Source organism: Megascapheus bottae, chromosome 18 (assembly GCF_031878675.1).
Source record: "Megascapheus bottae isolate mThoBot1 chromosome 18, mThoBot2.hap1, whole genome shotgun sequence".
Taxonomy (NCBI): domain Eukaryota; kingdom Metazoa; phylum Chordata; class Mammalia; order Rodentia; family Geomyidae; genus Megascapheus; species Megascapheus bottae.
This window is the reverse complement of record NC_143526.1, coordinates 10,767,702-10,790,224: the sequence shown is the minus strand read 5'-3', so window position 1 is coordinate 10,790,224 and position 22,523 is coordinate 10,767,702. Positions and strand designations below refer to the sequence as shown.

General features: G+C 39.7%; 1 protein-coding gene across 3 annotated transcripts in view; it reads left to right on the top strand.

The window, feature by feature from the left end:
- Positions 1 to 2,418: 2,418 nt before the first annotated feature.
- Positions 2,419 to 22,523, top strand: part of Entpd6 (ectonucleoside triphosphate diphosphohydrolase 6) — a 31,651-nt gene continuing 11,546 nt past the window's right edge. For 2 of the 3 annotated variants that reach the window (XM_090351903.1, XM_090351901.1), the window contains exons 1-4: positions 2,419 to 2,505; positions 14,169 to 14,496; positions 15,677 to 15,753; positions 19,514 to 19,657. In XM_090351903.1, coding sequence (XP_090208029.1) covers positions 14,205 to 14,496; positions 15,677 to 15,753; positions 19,514 to 19,657 — 513 coding nt within the window. In that variant the 5' untranslated portion in view covers positions 2,419 to 2,505; positions 14,169 to 14,204. The remainder of the gene's footprint in view (positions 2,506 to 14,168; positions 14,497 to 15,676; positions 15,754 to 19,513; positions 19,658 to 22,523) is intronic. The other variant, XM_090351902.1, reaches the window with a different exon arrangement.

Below are 22,523 nucleotides of genomic sequence, written 5' to 3'. Positions count from 1 at the left end.
GAGAGTGTGAAGGGACTAGGAGACAGAGAAGGGAGGGGGAGGGTTATTTTAAGCGCACGTGGAGACCATTAGATGGTTTAAAGTGGATAAAAAGGAAGCCCTAGGTTGCTGGGTAAATCAGGATGAGCACAGTCCCTTATTCTGGGTGTGTATCCACAGGAACCAATCGCCTGAAAGAGCCTGAGCCATTCTAGGATTATCTGTACCCAGATACATATCCTACATCACAGCATGATACTGGGGAAATAGCCAATAGCCAACGGTGGAAGTATGTCCAGTGTCTGAGGAGGAGGTTCCTTGGGGGAGAGCTGGGTGATGGATGCGATTACAAGGGCCACACCTTGAACCTGTACGCAGAGCCAGGAATTGCAATGGGAAAGAATAGTGTTGTCTGGAGGAGATTTCTTCGTTGGTGTTAACATTCTATGATCAAATAAATATGTATGCCCTGGAAATACCTGAAAATCACAGATGTACGAGTCCAAAAACTGAAATGTTTTATTGCCCCTCTATATCTGCCCCGGAAATGATACTGGTGGATGAGGTTCCTAGATAGAAAAGGACTCCCCAAAACTCAACCCTTTAGATTCTTGTCCCCAAACACAGAATAAGCATTAGGCGTGGACACATCAAGTGGGTGAGAAACAGGTATTTATGCATCAAGCAGAGCAAAAATACCATGTGCTTCATACAAGGCATGGGCTGGTTTAGCAAAGATTGAAATGCCAGGGAAAATGTATGGGAGTGGGGAGGATGATTCCTGCAACACAGCTCTACCTGCTGCACTAATGTTCTGATGTTATCAGTTAGGTCTGAAGTCATAATTAAGTCTGAGATAGTTAACAAATATGGGTCCTTGCAACTTGAACAGTCTGTGCTTTGTGGCTTCTTAAAAAGAAGGGAGTGGAATGGACCAGGCTGTTTTCTTGAAAGTATACATACTTAATCCCTAAAGAGTCCATACTTCAAAGTGTGAAGCAAAGAAGGAAGTGGGAAGAAGATGTCAATCACTTTTATTGCTCAGTGACTGCTTAGAGAGGGAGTGTGAAGGAAATAATACGTTTTTATATACTTTGAATCTGGTTACTCATTAATGATTACTTCTGAATTCCTGGTTCCTTACTTCTCAAATCCCACTCCCTAGTCTGGCCTGCCACAGAGTCTGTTGGCTAAAGGTTATCTGCTTTTGAAGCCTTATATGCACAACCTGAGATGTGGACGGATGTTTGTGTGACAGTTCCCCTCCCACCAAATCCTGTGAAAAGGAAACAGCAGATGGAAACCATACAATTAATGTATGGTTGTGCGGGGGTTTTTTTTGGGGGGGGGTACTGTTGTTGGTACTGTTGTTGTTGGTGGTAAAGTAGGGTTTTGTTGTTTTGTTGCAGCCCCCCCCCCAAGAAGTCTTTTTACACCTACCAGGAGAATGAGTGATGGTTTGCTAATGCACATGTGTTCATTCTTTCTTTTCCTCCCTCTTGTCAGTACTAAGGTTTGATCTCAGAGTCTTATGCTTCACATGAGCCACACCTCTAGCACTTTCATTTTAGTTTATTCTTCAGATAGGGTCTCATGCTACCAAACCCTATTCTAGACTCCAATCTTCCTACCTCTGACTCCCATCTAGCTGGGATTACTGTGTAAGATACTACAGCCAACTTTGAGATAGAATTTCACCACCTTTCATCCTGGCTTGCCCCATGCTAGTCCTCCCATCCCATCTCCATGTACTTTCTTTCTAGACATGTTTTCAGCATATGCGGCAGTCATTGGCAATCATAGTACTTTCTCATACTTTCATGAAAACCTGGGGGGGGGGAGAAACTGGGTAACAGATTAGACAGCTGCCAGCCCAAATCACATGGACCATGTATTTCAATAGAGCCATTCTGCCGCCTTCAGCTCCTAGAAAGCTAGTCAGGAGATAGGGCAGGCTCCTACTGCCACACTCACATTCTCCTCTGGCTCGTGCCTTCCTGACAGAGGGCAAGCCCCTGGCAGGAGCCAGACCTCTGTTTTCCTCAATATATCCTGCTTCCTGTCCTACCTTTCACTTATTCTCCATTTGGCTCACCTTCATGTCAGCCCCACTCTTAACTCAGTAAAGAATAGGCTAAGATTATGTTGTTTTCCTTCCTCCATAAGTTTCTCATAAGATTCTAAGCAGAATATCCCATTGGCTATGTGATTTGGCCTTTCTGTAGGTATCTTAGATTTGGACAAAGTCCTTAACCCAATAGGTGAATTTGCTGTTAAGATTTGAGGACATGAAAGTGACCATTCCTCATTCTGTGCTTTCTCTATTTGGACTCTGTTAATTATCATCCCAAATTTGTTGTTGACCAGTAACATCCATGTAGGTACTGTAAATTCATGTGCTGTTATTTGGTTGTCTAAAGTACAGTCTTCTGTTTATAGGGGAAGTGATGTAATAAAGCACTTCATCTTGGAGACAAGTCTGCACACTCATCTGTGATCCATCACCTACCAGCTGTTCAATATCAGGCAAGTCCATCAACAGACACTGGGGAGGGGGGAGCTTTTTTGTGTGATGTTTAGAGAATGAGGACAATGTTGCAGACTGGACACAGGAGATGTTACATAAAGGTTGGTTGATTTTTTTTCTTTAAGTGGAAAAGTAAATTTAATAAACAACCACTGCTGCCCCAAACTTGATAGACCATTTGTTAATCAGATCATGTAGAACATGGTTTTTAGAATGAAACAGGCCATTGTAAAATTCGATTCTATAAAGAGAGTTTAATAAAATACCTTCACAATTGCCTGACATTAATGTAGCTTTTGGGTCCTTTCTTATTTAAAACCACTTCAGAATTTTCTCTATAAATTCAAGTAAATCAATATTTAATAATCACAGACAAATATGATGGTTTGGCTCATGATAACCTTCCAAAGAGAAGGCTACAAGAGAAACAGTTATAGGATGAGAACTGACTTCTCTGGATGGGGGATAGCCTCTGGATCTCTTCTGAGTCCCCCAGGAAGATAATCTCCCAAGTGCCTGCCTCACACCTGTCATCTGGCACAAGAAACAGACCCATTTCTGAATAACCTGCTGGTTAATGTGGTTCTTTCTTGCCCAACAGTAGCATGCACCTGTCCATTGATGCCTCCATCTTCCTCTTATTGCCTGTTCTGCCTCAATAAATAGCTAACTCATCAAATGACCTCCCTCAGCAGCAAGTATTGCTAAAAGCTGCTAACCTCTGGCCTCATGTTGGGTGTTGGACATTGTGAACTAGTCTTCGCTTCCAAAGAGGCAATATCTGACCGAGGAGGAGATAGCCTCATGTGAACAATCCCACATAAAATTTATCAGTGAAACAGAAGTGTGTGGAGCACCATGGAACCCAAAGAAGGGGCCTCTAGAGGCTGCATTTCAGTAAATATCCTGGAAGAATTTCAAGGATGTGGAAAAAGGATAGAAAAAAGCAGGAGGCTTTAAAACAACAGCAGGAAGAATCACAGTAAGGCATGACCTGCTACGTTTTTAAGAGTGAGGCATTATGAAAACTGGATGTATTTGTCACAATCCTGTAATCCCAACTTCACAAAGATGTAGGTCCAAGGCTAGTTGAGGCAAAAAGTATGGGGAAAACAAACTAAAAGCAAGGACTTGAGCCATAGCTCATGTAGTAGAATACTTGCCTAGCAGCTTGAGGCCCTGAGTTCAATCCTCAGTATCACTGAAAACAGAGAGAAGAGTGAGGCATGATGAGAAGTTTAAAATTTGTGGCACCCTCAGGGTGTTCCAAAGAAATGAAATCAGGATCACAAAGATACATACCCAGTCACAAAAGCCAAAAAGTTAAAGCAAGCCAAAATGTCAACTGACAGATGACAGACATATGGATAGATGTCTATTAAATTGAATATGATTCAGTCTTGACGAGGAAGGAGGCTGGGACTATTAACTCAGCAGTATAGTCATCCTTAGTAAGTATAAGTTCTAAATTCAATCCTCAACACCATAAAACATTAAATAGACTATATAGATAGATACACACACACATACCCTCAGCATCTTTCCCCCACCTGAAGGAGTGGGGGAGGGGGAGGAGCCAGGGACATGGTTGTGCTGTTTGAAGGCATGCCCCTAGTGACCTACTTCCCCCAACTAGGCCTTACTTTCTAATATTCCATTCAGCTATAAATTTATCAATGGCTTTACCCTTTGGTGGGCTTACCACCCTTATGATCTAATCACCTCTTGGTAGCCCACCACTCTGAAGGCCCATACCTTCAACCTTCAACACGCAAGCCCTTGGGGATATTTTATATCTGAACTATTAACGGTACACTACATAGAATTTCATCATCTTAGCTTCCTCTTCCTGTAACTGGCCCAAAGTAACCTGTAAAAATGATTCACTACTCTCTAGATCCAGAAACCCCCACAAAAGCATGCAAGTCAAGAGGCCCAAATCTTCAGATTCACTTTATGAACACCAGAGAAACAGCCCAGGCCATCAAGGATATGCATATCTGAAAAGCTACGAAGTATCTGAAAGATGTAACTTTAAAGAAACAATGTATGCCATTACAATAGTGGAGTTGGCAGGTATACCCAGGTCAAACAGTGGGACTGGACACAGGCTGGGTGGCCCCAAAAGAGTGCTGAGTTTTTGCTGCACATGCTTAAGGATGCAGAGAGTAATGCTGAACTGGAGGGCAGACTTCCTGGTCATTGAACACATCCAGGTGAACAAAGATGCACCGCTGAACTTACAGAGCCTATGGTAGGATTAACCCATACATGAGCTCCCTGGGCCACATTGAGATGATCCTTACTGAAAAGGAGCAAAGTGTTCCTAAACCAGAAGAGGAAGCTGTACAGAAGAAAATGGTATCCCAGAAGAAAGTGTAGAAACAAAAGCTTATGGCACAAGAATAAATTTAGCATAAAATAAATGTAAACATGAATGTTGGTTATCATAAAAAATGGTTTTTTATCATCTTAGCCATTTTTACTGGTACCATTCTGTGAAATAGAATGCTTACACAGTGTGTGCAAACACCACCATCATCCATCTATCTGCCCCCACTGAAATTCTATATCCAATAGGTCTTTATTCTCTCCTCCCCACTGCCACTAGCCCACCATTCAACTGTATATCTCTATGAATTTATGGAATACAAGGAAGGGAACTTTATGACTGGAATAATACTTCACTTACTTGACCTTTAGGACTGGTTTATTTCACTCAGTAGAATGTCTTCAAAGTTCATCCATATTCTAACACACATCAAAAGTTCCTTTCTCTCTCCTTCTTCCTCTTCCTCTTCCTCTTCCTCTTCCTCCTCCTCCTCCTCCTCCTCCTCTTCCTCCTCCTCCTCTTCTTCTTCTTCTTCTTCTTCTTCTTCTTCTTCTTCTTCTTCTTCTTCTTCTTTTTCTTCTTCCTCTCTCTCTCTCTCTCTCTCTCTCTCTCTCTCTCTCTCTCTCTCTCTCTCTTTCTCTGTATGTCTATCTAGTCTATTTAATGATTTATGATGTTGAGGACTGAACTCAGAACTTTCACTTACTAAGCATGACTATACTGCTGAGTTATAATCCCAGCCTCCTTTCTTGTCAAGATTGAATCATATTCCATTTAATAGACATCTATCCATGGGTCTGTCATCTGTCAGCTGACATTTGGCTTGCTTTAACATTTTGGCTTTTGTGACTGGGTATGAAAATGTATCTTTGTGATCCTGATTTCATTTCTTTTGGATATATACTCAAGTAATGTTGCTGGATTGTATGGTAATTCTATTTTTTATTTTTGAAGGAAACTTCATGCTGTTTTCCCTACCAGCTATCCAATTTTACATTTCTACAAGCATTTCTCCACATCCTCACCAATACTTGTTATTTTATGGGTCTTTGTTGTTGTTGTTTATAGTGTCAATCATAATAGATGTCAGGTGGTATCATTGTAACTTTGTTTCTCTAATTATCTGCTGTATTCAACTTTTTCACATTTGTTGACCACCTGTCACCTTTGAGAAATACGTTCACTTTTTTTAAAACTTAGATTACTTTCAGAGTTTTAAGAGTTCTTTACTATATTCTGATGATTTGTTATCAAGTGTGATATGGCTTGTAAATATTTTTCTACTATTCCATGGGTTGCTCTTTTATTGATTATTTTCCTTTGTTGCAGAAGCTTTTCTTTTTTAAAGATTTTATTAACACTGATTTTTACATCATAATTTAAATGTCATGTTTAACAAACAAGTATTCAAGAAGGGAATATATATGCAATCACTGGCACATAGATTTTAGAACATAATTAAAATTAAGCTAAGGTTTTGTATGTCATAGATACATATCAATCTATATAATATAACATGTCTATAGAGTATACATTCCATCATAGATTTTTATGTCTATGTAGTTATGTTTATATCTTCAAGACCATGTCCATAACCTTGGCTACCCGAATATTGAGTCATCATGCTGTTTGGATCTATATCCATATATCAAGGAGACCATACACCTTTTGTTCCTTTGGTCTTGACTTACCTCACTCAACATGATTTGCTCTAGTTTCATCCACTTCCCAGCGAATGCCATTATTTTATCTTGTCTGTTGGCTATGTAGAATCCCATTGTATATATGTACTGCATTTTTTGTATCCATTCATCTGTAGTAGGGCATCTGGGTTGTTTCCATGGCTTGGCTATTGTGCATAGTGTGGAGATGAACATGACTGAGCAGGTGTCCTTATCATATCCTGGGTTGTGATGCTCAGGGTAGATGCCCAGAAGTGATATGGTAGGATTGTAGAGAAGGTCTATTTTCAGTTTTTTAAGAAACCTCCAAACTGCCTTCCAGAGTGGCTGTACTAGTTTACATTTCCACCAGCAGTGCAATAGGGTTTCTCTTTCTCCATATGCCTGCCAGCATTTGTTGTTGTCCGCGTTCAGAATGCTGGTCATTCTAATGGGGGTAAGGTGGTATCTTAAGGTTGTTTTTATTTGCATTTCGTTTATAACCATGAACAATGAGCATTTTTTTTTTGCCATTTTAACCCCTTCTTTTGATAAGTCTATCTTCAGTTCCCTTGCCCATTTAGTGATTGGTTTGTTGGGTTTTGGGGGGATTAGTTTCTTGAGGTCCCTGTAGATATTGGATATTAAGTATTTGTCTGATGTATTATTGGTAAATACCTTTTTCCAGTTAGTTGGCTGTCTTTACTTCAGTAGCTATGCCTTTGTCTCTGCAGAAACTTTTTATTTTTAGGTAGTCCCATTTGTCAAGTCTCTCCAATCTGTTGTGACCCTGGGACTCTGTTCAGGAAGTTTTTGCCTGTGCCTATGGGTTCTAGTTTCTCTCCTACTCTATCATGTAGCCGTTTCAGGGTTTCAGGTCTGATATTGAGGTCTTTGATCCATTTTGAGTTAATGCTTGTGCATGGCAATAGGCTGGGATCAATTTTTAGTTTTATGCATGTGGCTGCCCAGTTTTGCCAGCACCAATAATTGAACAGGCTATGTTTGTTCCACTGTATATCTCTGCTCCTTTATCGAATATAAGTTGACTATAGGTATGTGGTTTTATTTCTGAATCTTCTATTCTGTTCCATTGTTCTTCTGGTCTATTTTTGTGCCAGTACCATGCTGTTTTGTTATTATGAATTATTAGAGTTTTGTTATTTGTTATTAGTTTGAAGTCTGGTATTGTAATACCATTTGCATTGCTCTAATTGCCTAGAATTGCTTTGGCTATTCTAGGTCTTTTGTTGCTCCATATGAACCTTTGGATTACACCTTCTATTTCAGTTTTTTAAAATGCCTTTGGGATTTTGATGGGAATTGCATTGAAATTTTGGCAGTATGACCATTTTCACTATGTTGGTTCTTCCTACCCATGAGCATGGGATGTCTTTCCATTTCCTGGTATCCTCTTTAATTTCTTTCTTTAGGCTTTTAGTTTTCATTTAATAATTTCTTTACATCTTTGATTAAGTTAATTCCTAAATATTTTATTCTTTGGGGGCTATTGCAAATAGGATCATTTTCTTAATTTCTCATTCTGTTTGTGTATTATTGGCATATAGAAAAGCTACTGATAGGGCCAGGAGTTTGGCCTAGTGGTAGAGTGCTTGCCTAGTATGCACAAAGACCCTGGTTCGATTCCACATACATAGAAAAAAGCTGGAAGTGGTGCTGTGGCTCAGGAGGTAGAGTGTTAGCCTTGAGAAAAGTCCAAGGACAGTGCTCAGGCCCTGAGCTTAAGACCAGGACTGGCAAAGAAAAAAAAAAAGAAAAGCTACTGACTTCTGAAGGTTGATTTTGTATCCTGTCACTTTGCTAAAGTAGTTTATTAGTTCTAAGAGTTTAGAAATGGAGTTTATTGGGTTTTTCAGGTATAGGATCATGCTATCGCCTGCAGAAACTTTTAAGTTTGACTGGTTCATTTTTGGGTTTGTTTGTTGTTGTTGTTTGCTTGTGCTTTCTGTTTCATTTCTAAAAAGTCATTGCCAAATTCAATGTCATTAAATTTTTGTCATATGTGTTCTTCTAGGAGTCTTAGAATTTAGGTCTTTAGTCCATTTCTCAACTTCACTGTTTCTCCATGTGAGTTTCCAGTTTCCTGATACCATTTGCTGAAAACACTCCTTTATTGTGTGATTCTGGCAAGAGATCATTTGGCCACATGTATGGGGACTTACCTCCGGGTTTGTTATTCTGTTGCACTGTTCTATGTCTCTGCCTTAAAGCTGCATTGCTTTGAGTACTGTATCTTCATAATATGGTTCAAAATCAGAAACTATGAGGTCTCTTACTTTTCTTTTTTCTCTTCAGTCATGTGGTTTGAACTTGGCCTGGACTCTGTCCCTGAGCTCTTTTGCTTAAGACTAGCACTTTACTTCTTTGAGCCATAACTATACTCTAATTTCTGGTAATTAATTTGAGATGAAAGTCTCATGGACTTTCCTACCTGGGCTGGCTTTGAATTGAGATTCTTAGATCTCACTCTCCTGAGTAGCTAGCCACCAGTGCCCAGCCTCTAAAATTCTTTTTTATCAATTTTTTTTCATAGTTGAGTAACAGTGTCAATTTTGATTAAGTTCTAAATACTAAGTCCCAGTGATTGTAAATAGAGATTCCCTCCTTGAACACTTGTTTGTTAAACTTGTCATTTAAAATATGATGTAAAAATCAATGTTAATAAATTCTTTAATAAAAAAATTGCCTGTTGGGCCAGGAGTTTGGCCTAGTGGTTAAAGTGCTTGCCTAGCATGCATGAAGACCCTGGTTCGATTCCTCGGTACCACATACATAGAAAAAAAGCCGGAAGTGGTGCTGAGGCTCAACTGGTGGAGCTCTAGCCTTGAGAAAGTCCAAGGACAGTGCTCAGGCCCTGAGCTCAAGCCCAGGACTGGCAAAAAAAAAAAAAATTGCCTGTCTTGCTGGGTGTCAATAGCTCACACCTGTAATCCTAGCTACTCAGGACAACAGTTTGAAGCCAGATCAGGCATACATACACATGGGAGCGCGCGTGCACACACTCGCACACACACACACACACACCCACACCTGCCAATCTTTTACCATTGAGTATATTTTTGTGACTTTCATATGTAGCTATTATTATGTTGAAGTAGTTTCCTTTCATTCCTAGACTGCTATTTGTCTTTTTTTTTATTCTGAAGGGTGATATACTTTGTCAAAAGCTTTTGCTCAAACAGTTGATTATGTTTTTTTTTCAATTGCTAATATAGTAACCAAGATTGATTGAGTTTCATATGTTGAACCATCCTTGCATTCTAAGAGTAAGTCCCTACTTGGTAATGGCATACACTCCTTTTACTATTCAGCTTGCTATTTGTTGAGGATTTTTGAATTGTTATTTATAAATAATATTGGTTTGTATGTTTCTTGTAGTGTCTTTATCTGGCTTTGCTATGAGGACCTTATGGAACAAGTTAGGAAATGCTATTTCCTCTAATATTGTGCAAGATTTTAGAAGAATCAGTATTAATTCTTTATACATTTAGCAAAATACATAATATTCTAATAATCACTCAAAATTGGTTCTCTGCTACTTGAGCTGCAGCTCCACTTTCTGGCTGTTTGGGTGGTTAATTGGAAATAAGTCTCACAGACTTCTTTACCTAAGGTGGCTTTGAACCCCAATTCTAGGATTACAGGCATGAGCTACCAGTGCCTAGCTCAAGCTCTTTGTTTGTCTTTGAGTCACAATCTCTTTGTATAGCCTAAGCCAGTCTCAGATTCACAATCCTCCTGCCTCAGCCTCTAATTTTGTTTGTAGTTTCTTCTTTGACTCACTGGTTGTTTAAGAATGCTTAATGTCCACATAACCAGTTTTACTTCTACTGTTGAATTCTATTTTCATGCTACTGTGATTGTAAGAGATACCTTGTATGATTTTGATTGTTTTTTCATTTATAAAGACATTTTCTGGAGAATGTCTGACAGGTCACCTGCCCACACTTGAGAATAATGTCTTCCCCTCTTGTTTCAGTTTAGTTTTGTTCTAATCCTGTTTCCTATTGTTCTTACATTTGATTTTTCCATCCATTAGTCACAGTGGAATATTGAGCCAGGTGTGAAGGCCTACCTTTGAATCTTGGCACATAGGAGGCAAGGAATAAGCTACATGTGAGACATTGTCTCAAGACAGAAAAGAAAAAAAGCCAGGCAAGTATCAGTAGCTCATGTGTATAATCCTAGCTACTCAGGAGGCAACAAGCAAGGAGACATGACTCAGCTGTGAATGGAAAAGCAGACCAAGAAACTGAGATTACAGACTCTTGAGTTCTAGCCCAATTACAGAAAACCAAAAAGGATATTGAAATCTTTTACTGGTTTTTTTTTTCAGTTCTGTTAATGTTTATTCAGATATTTAGGAATTCTGAATGTTACATATGTTTATAATTTTTTATCTTCCTGGCCTATATAAATACACACATATTTATATACATATATGTTTACATATATATGAGGATTTTTATCATTGATTTTCTTAATTATTTTTCGATTCTCTACTGTATTTACCCTCCTTCTGGGACTGTTCTATCATACTATGTCTTTTGGCTCATATGACAATTTTTGACTTAAACTCTCTTTTGCCTGATAGTACTTTGCTCCTTTTTGGTTACTATTTATATGAAATACTTTCCATTTTATACTTTCAGCCTGTATGTGTTCTTAGATCTAAACTGAGTCTGTTGTAGATTAGCAAATAGTTGGGTCCTGTGTTTTTGAACCCATTCTGTTTACTGCTGTCTTCTGATTGAGGTGATTAACACATTTACACTTATGGTAATTCCTGAGAAGAAAATATTTATTCTGTCATTTTGTTGTTATTTTCTATGTGTCTTACAGCTTTTCGCTCATTTCCTCTATTGATGCCTTCCTGTGGATTTAGTTGACTTTATAGAGACAATCCTAATTTCTTATTTGTATATACTTGATACGTAGCCTCTTTGTGGTTTCTGTAGGAATTGCATATTTTTCGTCCTAGTTGTAACACAGTTTTAAGTTGGTTCCAACCTAACTTCACATATAGCATCCTCTCCTTTACAGTCCTACCTGTTCCCACTTACATTTACTTATATCACACATTTCATCTTTATGAATTGTTAACATATTTATAAAGTTATATATTTTTCTCTTTAAATCATGAAGAATATTAAAGGTAAAATTATAGGCTAGGAATAGAGCTCAGGGGTAGAACATAACATAGCATGAACTAGACTCAAGGTCCAATTCCAGCACCAAAACAAACTTGAGTTAAAGACTTTAATTTATAATAATGCTGCAGTTTTCTGTTATCTAATTGTTTACTTTTGCTGAAGGTCTTTATAGTCTCTTACAGTTTTCAATTACTACCTATTACCCATTCACTACAACCTGAAGGACTTTGGCATATTTGGTGGATAAGATTAGTGATAATGAATTTCTGAGCTTTTATTTATCTGATAATGTCTTAATTTCTAACTCATTTTTTGTTTGCTTGTTTTGCCTTGTTTTATTGTTGCCAGTACTGGGGCTTAAACTCAGAATCTCCAGCTTTTTTTTTTTTTTTTGCCAGTCCTGGGCTTGAGCTCAGGGACTGAGCACTGTCCTTGGACTTTCTCAAGGCTAGAGCTCTACCACTTAAGCCTCAGCGCCACTTCCGGCTTTTTTCTATGTATGTGGTGCCGAGGAATCGAACCCAGGCCTTTGTGCATGCTAGGCAAGCACTTTAACCACTAGGCCAAACTCCCGGCCCCAGAATCTCCAGATTTCTTGCGCACAGTTAGCATTCCACTACTTCAGTCACACCCCACCATATACACCACAGCCTGGCATTTTGCTGGGGTCTCGCAGCCTGTTCTGCTCAGAGTGGCTTTTAACCTTGATCTTCCAGGTCATAGTCTCCTGAATAACTAGGTTACAGGTGTGAACCACCTACAGCTGGCTCTCCCTGGTTTTTGAAGGACAGGTCTGCTGAACATAGAAATCTCTGTTGGCAGGAAGATTTTATGTTATCATTGGCTTATTGATGTTGTTGTTTTCTTTCTGGTTTTGGCTTTGACTTTGGTTTGAGCCAGGGTATCCTGTGTGTCCCAGGCTGGCTTAGAAATCTCAGTCCTACCTCACTCTCCCACATGCTGCTGTGCTGACAAGATTTCCTTTCAGTAATTTGAATGCATGATTCAACTGCCTTCCAGACACCAAAGTTTCTACTGAGAAATTGGCTGATAATCTTAAGGATTCTTTGTTCCTAATTTTTGTACATAATGAGTCGTTTTTCTCTTTCTGATCTTAGTATTTTAACCTTGTCTCTTGGTTCTTCAATTAGATTGTGTCCTAATGCCTATGTTTGGGCTTAGGAATGCTGTTCCTTGAACTTTTTAGATGGTTATGTGCATGCATTTCTCAAACTTGGGAAATTTCAGCTACCTGCTGAAGCTAATCTATTTCCCTGTTCTTTCTCTTCCTCTTGGACTCAATAATTAAGTATATATTGGTCGTTGATGTCTTAGAAGTCCCTTATGCTCTATTTACCTCATTCTTTTTTCAGTAACTTCAGATGTTCTATTTCAAGTCTGCTGATGGTTCTGCCTATTCAAATATACTATCTAATTAATCCTTCTAGTCAAGTTTTCATTGCCCTTTTTTTTTTTTTTTTTTTTTTTTGGTCAGTCATAGGGCTCAAACTCTGGGCCTGGGCGTTGTTCCTGAGCTCTTCAGCTTAAGGCTACCACTCTACCCCTGGGCCTGGGCATTGTCCTTGTAGTCTTCAGCTCAAGGCTACCGCCCTAATCCTTGAGCCACAGTGACACTTCCAGTTTTCTAGTGGTTAACTAGAGATAAGAGTCTTACCTTCTTTAGTGCCTGGGCTGGCTTTGAACCTTGATCCTTAGATTTCAGCCTCCTAAGTAGCTAGGATTATAAGCATGAGTCACCGCGCCCAGCAGTTCAACAATTTCTATTTTATTCCTTCTTACAATTTTTCTTTGTTGATATTGTGTGTGTGTGTATGTGTGTGTTGGTACTGGGGTTTGAACTCAGGTCCTGGGCACTGTACCTGAGCCCTTTGTTTGGCATTGTCTGCCACTTGAGCCACAGATCTACTTCTGTCATTTTGTGGGTAATCGGAGATTAGATTCACATGAACTTTTCCTGTCCCAGCTGGCTTCGAACTTCAATCCTCAGATGTTGGCCTCCTAAGTAGCTAAGATTACAGGTGTGAGCCACCAGTGCAAGCTGCTATTTCTATTTCTCATATATCTTTTCCTGATTTCTTTCAATTCTTAGAATTTCCCTTTAGCTCTTCAACATGCTTAAATGCTTGTTTTAAACTTTGTCTTCAGGGATATATTCTGCTCCTCTCTCATCTACCTTTGGTGAGTAATATGTTTTCATTTCTTTGTAAGCTTTGTGATTTTTTTTCATTGAAAATTAGGCAGTTAAAAAAAGCCACAGCTGGGTGCTGGTGGCCTGTAAGCCTAACTAGTCAAGAGGCTGAGATCTGAGGATCGAGGTTTGCAGCCAGCCTAGGCAGGAAAAGTCCTTGACACTCTTTTCTCCAAATAACCATCAGAAAAACCAGAAGTAGAGCTGTGGCTCAAAGCTAACTTCTAATACATACTGAAGTCTTGTAGCCTAATAATGTGCTTTCCCTATCCCTCCTTTCTTCTAGACAGCAGCGGCTGCACAATCCTTGACAGACTAAGAAATGAGAAAAATATCGAACCATGGGACCCTGCGGATGACAAAAGTGGCATATCCACTAGGACTGTGTGTGGGCCTGTTCATCTATGTCGCCTACATCAGGTGGCACAGGGCCTCTGCTGCCCAAGCCTTCTTCACTATTGCTGCAGCAGCCTCAGGGGCCCGGTGGGGCCAGCAGGCCCATAGCTCCTCCATTTCAGCTGCACAGAGTCATGAAGTCTTCTACGGGATCATGTTTGATGCTGGAAGCACCGGCACCCGCATACATGTCTTCCAGTTTACCCAGCCACCTGGAGGTACTCTGGCCTGACTGAGCTTCTTTGGTCTCAGACTTCGGGACTGCCTTCTCCCTCTCTCATGCAAGGTCTTAGGATCTTTTCACTTCAAAGTGAAAAATCCCTAGAATCCCTGGCTTGGGCTCACCTTGTTATCAGAGTGTTCTCCTAAGATGTAAAAGCCACAAGACAAAATATATATATATATATATATACCTATATATACGTATATAGGTATATAGATATATATATAAACGTATATATATATGTATATATATATTAGACTTTTTCCATATAAATCAAACACACTTATACTGAGCTATACTTCTAGCTCTTAAACTTTGACTTTGTTTTGTTGGTCACGGGGCTTGCACTCTGGGCCTGGATGTTGTCCCTGAGCTCTTCAGCTTAAGGCTACTGCCCTACCCTCAACCTACAGCACCACTTCCAAAAAATTTTTAATTAAAAATATTATAGATAAGGAGGCTATGGATCAAGAAAAACTCCAGATCTGTACAGTTCTATAATTTAGCTAACCCAGAAATAAGGAAGTTTGTTGTTGTTTTTTTTAAACCAGTCCTGGGGCCTAATCACAGGCTGTAAGCACAGTCCCTGAGATTTTTTTTGCTCAAGGCTAGTGCTCTACCAGCTGAGCCACAGCTCTGTTTCTGGCTTCTTGATGGTTAATTGGAGATAAAAGTCTCTTGAGCAAACTTTCCTGCTTGGGCAGCTTCAAACCATGATCCTCAGATTTTAGGATTATAGGCATGAGCCACCAGAACCTGGCAATATATAATTTTAACAACTATTTGGAAATTATCTTTAATAAAATTGGGTTTTTTCTTTTATATTTATGATAACAATGATGTTGTGTGATATGTGGGGGGGAGGGAGAGGAAGGGAGGAAGAGAGAGAGAGACTGGAGATCAAAGCCAGAGGTTCATACATATGTTAGGCAAGTCCTATGCTACTGAGCCACACTCCAGCCCAAAACTGATTTTTTAGATAAATCAAAATTCTTACCCAAACATTAGGTATCATATTGGGCTTGGTTAAGTAAACTAAAAGAGTCAGAATTTCAACAGAAACATACTAAGGAATTAGTCTATGTAGCCAGACATCTGTTTAGTTAATCTCAGATGTATATATTCTTACTTCATATATGTATTACAGTTGTGCCTTAAAAAATATTTCCCCTTAGAAACTCCCACCTTGACCCACGAGACCTTCAAAGCACTGAAGCCCGGTCTTTCTGCTTATGCTGACGACGTTGAAAAGGTAAACGTGCATTGGGTCTACACGCACACACTTTTGTGTCCTCTGATAGTATAGACTTGTGACTTTGGTGGGCTATCTCAAGAGAAGAAATCTTTTCCAGTGCTCCCTGGGCCCTTCCATGCCACCAAGAACAAGTGGAGAGGACTATGCAGGAGAGCTTCAGGCATCCCAGACCCACCTACTAGCGTGCTGGCCCAACATAGGATCCTGCAGTCTTGGTACAGTTCAGAAATTCAGATGCTGTAAATGTAAAAAAAAAAAAAAAAGGATTGTTTGGAAGTTTAGTTAAAAACTGTATACTATTGCAAGTTTTCTATACTACCTTTTTTTTTTTGGCATTAGGGATTTAACCAAAGGCCTCTTGATGAAAGTAAATGCCCTGCCACTTGGCTACACTCTCATCTCTTTTAATTTTTATGGTAATTCTTTCTATTGAAGATAATACATATTCACTGAGACAAAATTTAAAGTTTCAAACTTTTATGTTAGGCCAGGAGGTGTTGCTCAGTAGTAGAGTATCTGCCTTGCCTCTGGAGGACCAGCATCGGTTTTATTGTATGTGTGCGTGTCCACAAAATCAAATGCGTACAAAAAAGATTTCATTAAACTGTCATCAATGATTTGGTATATTAGTTGTGTATTTACTTCTTCTAAAGCCTCTAATGCTTACCACTGCACTAATGTAGGACACCTGGTTTTCTCCCAAGGCACCATCAAAACTGGCTGCTTACAAGAGTTGTGAATTCCCTAATGGTTCTAAGGAAGATCTTTCCTGGTTCCTGTGTCCATATACCTGCCAGTACCATTTGAGTTACTGTCTCATGATTTTTTGCCAGTCCTGGGGCTTAAACTCAGAGCCTGAGCACTGTCCTTGGGCTTTCTCAAGGCTAGAGCTCTACCACTTGAGCCACAGTACCACTTCTGGCTTTTTCTATATATGTGGTACCAAGGAATCAAGCCTGAGTCTCCATGCATGCCTGGCAAGCACTCTTTTGCTGTTGTTGTTGTTGATAATGATGATTGATGATTTTCTTTCTTCTTTTTTTTAAAATTTTTTATTGTGGGGGTAATGTATAGAGGGGTTACAGCTACATTCACCAGATAATAGGTGCACTACTTCTCATACATTGATAACCCTTCTCATGTCTTTGTCCTCATTTCTCTCCTCCACCCCCTCCCAATCATCTTGTTTTCCTACCTTCCCTTTCCTATTTCAAATAAACAAAGATATATACAATATACCAGCTAAATTGAAAGGACCTCCAGGATATTGAAACAAAAGCCATATAATGAATGATTGTTGTCCTTAATGTACTATGTTGTCTCTCATCTCCTTTGCTGTCCCTTGGTTATCTCATATTGGTATAGTATCTCACTTTGTTATCTGATATATTGAATTTATTTGTATTTGGATATTTGAAATTTGATAGGGAAGGGGGGAAAACCAAGATGGGTGGGGGGTGTGGGGGGGGAGGGAAACGGGTACCAAGACATGTGAAAGGGTATCAATGTATGTGAATTAATGCACCTTCTATCTGGCAAATATCATGTAACCCTTTTACTAATTACAATAAAAAAATAGAAAAAAAAAACAATATACCAGCTAACAAAGTCAGATCCAGTAATAATATGAGATTAACCAAAGAGCAGCAAAAGAGAAGAGAGTAACATAGTACATTAAGAACAACAGTTATACGAGATAAGCCTCTTCTTTCCATATCCTAGAAATCCTCTCATTCAGTCTCATCCTATATGACCTTATGTACCTAGGTTTTGAGCTATTGTCATCCTCTGCTAGGAGAGTCCTAGGTTTGTACTAATTATCACAAATGAGGGAAACCATTGAGCCTATGTTCCTTTGGGTCTGGCTTACTTCACTTAATATGATTTTTTCCAAGTTTTTCCATTTCCTTACAAATAGGGTGATGTCATTCTTTCTGATGGCAGCATAGAATTCCATTGTATATAAGTACCACATCTTCTTGATCCAATCATCTAAACCCCAAAGGGCCACTCACATTCTAAGCAAGTGAGTGAGCTATACTCTTAATCTACATCCATCATCCAAGTCCAGCATTAAATCATGAGTTAAACCATACTGCCCACAAATGTGTCATGGCTTTAAGCAATGTCTTGCAAGTTTTGTTTTTTTCTATCTTGGATATGAAAAAAAATTCAGGGCAAGGAGCATACACAACTCACTCCTGTAATCCTAGCTATTTAAGAAGCTGAGATCTGAGGATCTCATTTGAAGCCAGCCTAGGCAGTAAAGTTCCTTAGACTCTTATCACCAAGTAACTAGCAAAAGTACGAGATTGGAGGCACAGCTCAAATGTTAGAGCTCCAGCCATGAGTAACAAGCTAAGCAACAGCAGAAGACCCTAAATTTGAAACCCCAAGATGGGCAAAAAAATGGAAGAGTATCCAGAAGGGCCGGATAAATGGCTCAAGTGGTATAGTGCCTGCCTGGCAAGTGCAAGGTCCTAAGTTCACACCCTACTACCAGGAAAAAAAAGTAGCTATAATCTAAACCCAAATAAACTAAATATCATTAAAAATAAACTGAAAAATTTTGAAATCTTGCTTGTAGGTAAGTAAGGTACATTTAATGAGTCAAATGTCCAAGCTATCGAGGACAACAGTGAGAATATCACTCTACCTCCAGTTTGTTTCCAGAACCATGCCCCTGCCTTTTCACATAGGTTTTATGAGCCAGTATATATATATCCACGAGCAGCTGGCTTGTCTTCTTTCTTGCTTGCTTGCTTGCTTGCTTGCTTTCTTGCCAGTCCTCAGGGCCTGAGCACTGTTCTTGGGCTTTATCAAAGCTCTTGAGACACAGCACCACTTCTGGCTTTGTGTATGTGGTACCGAGGAATAAAACCTGGGTCTTTGTGCATGCCAGGCAAACACTCTTCCACTAGGCCAAACTCCAGGACCTGTCTTTTCCTTTTTCTTTTTCTTTTTTTTTTCTTTCTTTCTTCCTTTTTTTTTTGTTGGTTGTGAGTCTTAAACTCTGGACTTGGAGATTGTCCCTGAGCTCTTCAGCTCATGGCTACCACCCTAACACTGGTGCCACAGCACACCTTCCCATTTTCTAGTGGTTATTTGAAGATAAGAGTCTAACAGGCTTTAGTGCCCAGACTGGCTTTGAACTGTGACCCTCAGATATCAGCCTTCTGAGCAGCTAGGATTTCATGTGTGTGCCACTGCACCTGGCATCTTCTCCTTTTTCAACATGGCAGAGTACAATCTGGAACATCACAACCACCCCCACATGAAAGGGCATCTTCTGATGAATTCATGGAATGAGAATTGGGTAGAAAGAATTATGAGTTTTCCCTTTGGAAAGATATTGCCAAGTACAATGTAATTATTCATAAGACTTTAATTCTTTCTGTAAGATATCCTAGAATTTGTTGGCTCCTAGACTCTCATGACATCTAAAGGAGTCACAGCTTATATGTGGTTGCCCAGTAAGGAATAATGACAAAGACATTCCTCAGAAGGCTCAGAAGTTACTGTAAAGGGCAGGTTTAACCTTGTAACTTCTGACCTGCCCTTACTTTGCCACATTGCACACTAAGATCCTTTCTCCATGTTCTAGTGCCCATGTCTCAACATGCTGGCAGTAACATTTAAGTCATTATCTCCTGTTGACTGAAAATTAGAAAAATTTTATGCTTCCAGAAGGGTCAAGGTAACTATGACTCTGTATGCTAGACATGACAGACATGCTTTGTTTTTACTATATCCACAGAGTACACAGGGGATTCAGGAGCTGCTGGATGTTGCCAAGCAAGACATCCCATTTGACTTCTGGAAGACTACCCCTCTGGTCCTTAAGGCCACAGCCGGATTGCGCCTATTACCAGGAGAAAAGGCTCAGAAGTTACTACAAAAGGTGAGCTTGGGCATATCCCACTCTGAGAGGGGCGAATAAGAGCTAAAAACACTATTCCAGGGAGATGGCAGTGGGGACTAGGAGGAGGTAGGTAGACAAATAGAAAGGGGAACATTGGGTGAACACAACCATAATAGTCAACTCAAATGTTTATCAATGGAACTAGGAATCCCAGGTGGCTAAATGGGGAGGAGAATTATAGGAATGACTGTGATCAAGATGCACTGAGCACATATGTAGATATGTTAAACTAGAAGTGAAAAAGTGGATATATATAGATATACATGCTTATATATATTTATGAAAATATTTAAGTGGGGGAATTTCCTTCAAAAGCATAGTGCATTTAAAACAAAGTTGCTTTTTCTTCTTATTAAGACACATCACCCTAGAAAACAGTCTTAAACGTCCAAACTGTTCAGTAATGGCTGGGAGACTAGTGGTGTAGTAAGTCAAAGTACTCTAGAGTCATCCTTCTTCAAGATATAATTTAACTGTTAAACTGTGTGGTTTTACCAGGATGGGAGTCTGGCCTAGAGGTAGAGTGCTTGCCTAGCATGCACGAAGACCCAGGTTCGATTCCTCGGTACCACATACATAGGGAAAAAAAAAGCCAGAAGTGGTGCTGTGGTTCAAGTGGTAAAGTTCTAGCCTTGAGAAAACCCAAGGACAGTGCTCATGCCCTGAGTCCAAGCCCAGGACTGGCAAAAAAAAAGTGGTTATACCATGCAGTCTCCTGTGTATATCATATTTTAGTCACTCTGATTATATAGATATATGCATATGGCCATTTTAGATTTAGAAGCTAGTATTTGCTGAACCTACTTCTAGTGAAATACCCCATTGAGTTCAGTGAGCTCTTTCATAAGACAAACCAACAAGTTTCTTTTGCTATCAGATTACTGAACACAATGAACTAAATATGAATACAAGAGTTCATCCACCTAACATTTACTATTTGGGATTTTGAAGGTGATATTTGCTGCTTTCTAAATCAGCAGAAGAGCTGAGTTTAAAACATTTTAGAACTGTTTTTATGAAAAGAGAAACACACATATTCTAGTGCTTTCAGCTTTCTCAGCTCCTCAAAATAAGTGTGTATGTAAGAATTCATCAAAGCTAACCTTAACCATTTAAAGATTTAGAGGCTAATATTTGCCGAACCTACTTTCAGTGAAAACTCCATTGAGTTCAATGAATATTATCTCATATGTATTTTATTTTGGGTCTAATATCCACATATGAGATAAATCAAAGTATGGAAATAATATGCATATACATCCTTTGTCTCTCTGAGCCTGACTTACTTCATTCAATATGATTTTCCCCCCAGGTCTATCCATTTCCCTCCATATGACAAAATTTTATTGTTGATGGATGAATAAAATTCCATTTGTGGGGCCGGGAGTTTGGCCTAGTGGTAGAGTGCTTGCCTAGCATGCACGAAGACCCGGGTTCGATTCCTCAGTACCACATGCATAGAAAAAAGCCAGAAATGGTGCTGAGGCTCAAGTGGTAGAGTTCTAACCTTGAGAAAGTCCACAGACAGTGCTCAGGCCCTGAGTTCAAGCCCACGACTGACAAAAAAAAATTCCATTTGTGTGTGTGTGTTGGTCCTAGGTCTTGAACTCAGAGCCTGGGCACTGTACACTTTTGTGTACAAGGCTAGTTAGTGCTCTACTACTTGAGCTACAGCTCCATTTCTGGCTTTTTTTTTAATCAACTGGAAATAAGAGTCTCACAGACTTTCCTGCCCAGGCTGGCTTCCTACTGTAATTCCCAGATCTCAGCCTCCCCAGTAGCTAATATTACAGGCATAAGCCACCAGTGCCTGGTTATAGCACATTTTCATAATGTTAGTTGGTTGTAAGGCATCTGGGCTGTTTCTATAACCTGACTGTAGTGAATAGTGATTCAGTGAACATAGGTGTATAAGTACCTTTATTGAATCCTATCTTGCCATGTAGAATTTTTTGTGTGTATGTGCCAGTCCTGAGGCTTGAACTCAGGGCCTGAGTGCTATCTTCAAGATTTTTGGCTCAAGGTCAGCATTCTTCCATTTGAGCCTCAACTCCACCTCTGGTTTTTTGGTAGTTAGTTGGAGATAAGAGTCTTAGGGACTCCATTTCATGGGCTTTCTTCAAACTGTGATCTTCAGATATCAACTTCCAAAGTAGCTAGGATTATAGGTGTGAGCCATTGATGCCAGTCACCACTGAGGAATTTGATGTAGTCAGAAGGCCATCGGAGCTTAGCATGAGCTTGCTTTGCTTACTTACCTTGGCACTTAAGTCCTGCTCTTGATCTGATGCTCAGATGTGCCTGCTCAAAAGGTCCTTTAGCCTCTTCCCCACTCTTAAAGCTTCTCAGAGCATGTGCTTCTCCAGCTACTCAACACTTTGCACTAGGGCTGGAATTATCTTCCTACCCACTGAGGTTAGGAAAGAGCTCTAAGCGCAGGATCTCCTTACCTCTCCACTGTTCTTACAATATTGAGCTGTGAGATGGTGGTCCTTCAGATTAGTACTATAGGACACAAGCGAAGTTTATATAGACAGATACACTGAAGCTTCTGTGTCCTGAAGCTTACTGGAAAACAGTGTGACATTTCTAATTGTTCACAGCCTCCACCTCACCTTTGCCTAGATATGTCCCTGAATAGTGCCTACCAGGCCATACAAATGGTCTTCAAGTTTGAGTCCCCTTTGTAGTTTACTTCAGATCATTTCCCAAAGCAAGGCAAGCTAAGCCAGCCTAACCCACCCAGGCCAACCATTCCTCCAGAGATTTTCCATTCCAGACCAACCTAAGACAGAGTCTCAAGGGGCAAACGCACTTCAGCCAACCCAGAGGAGACTAGCTGACC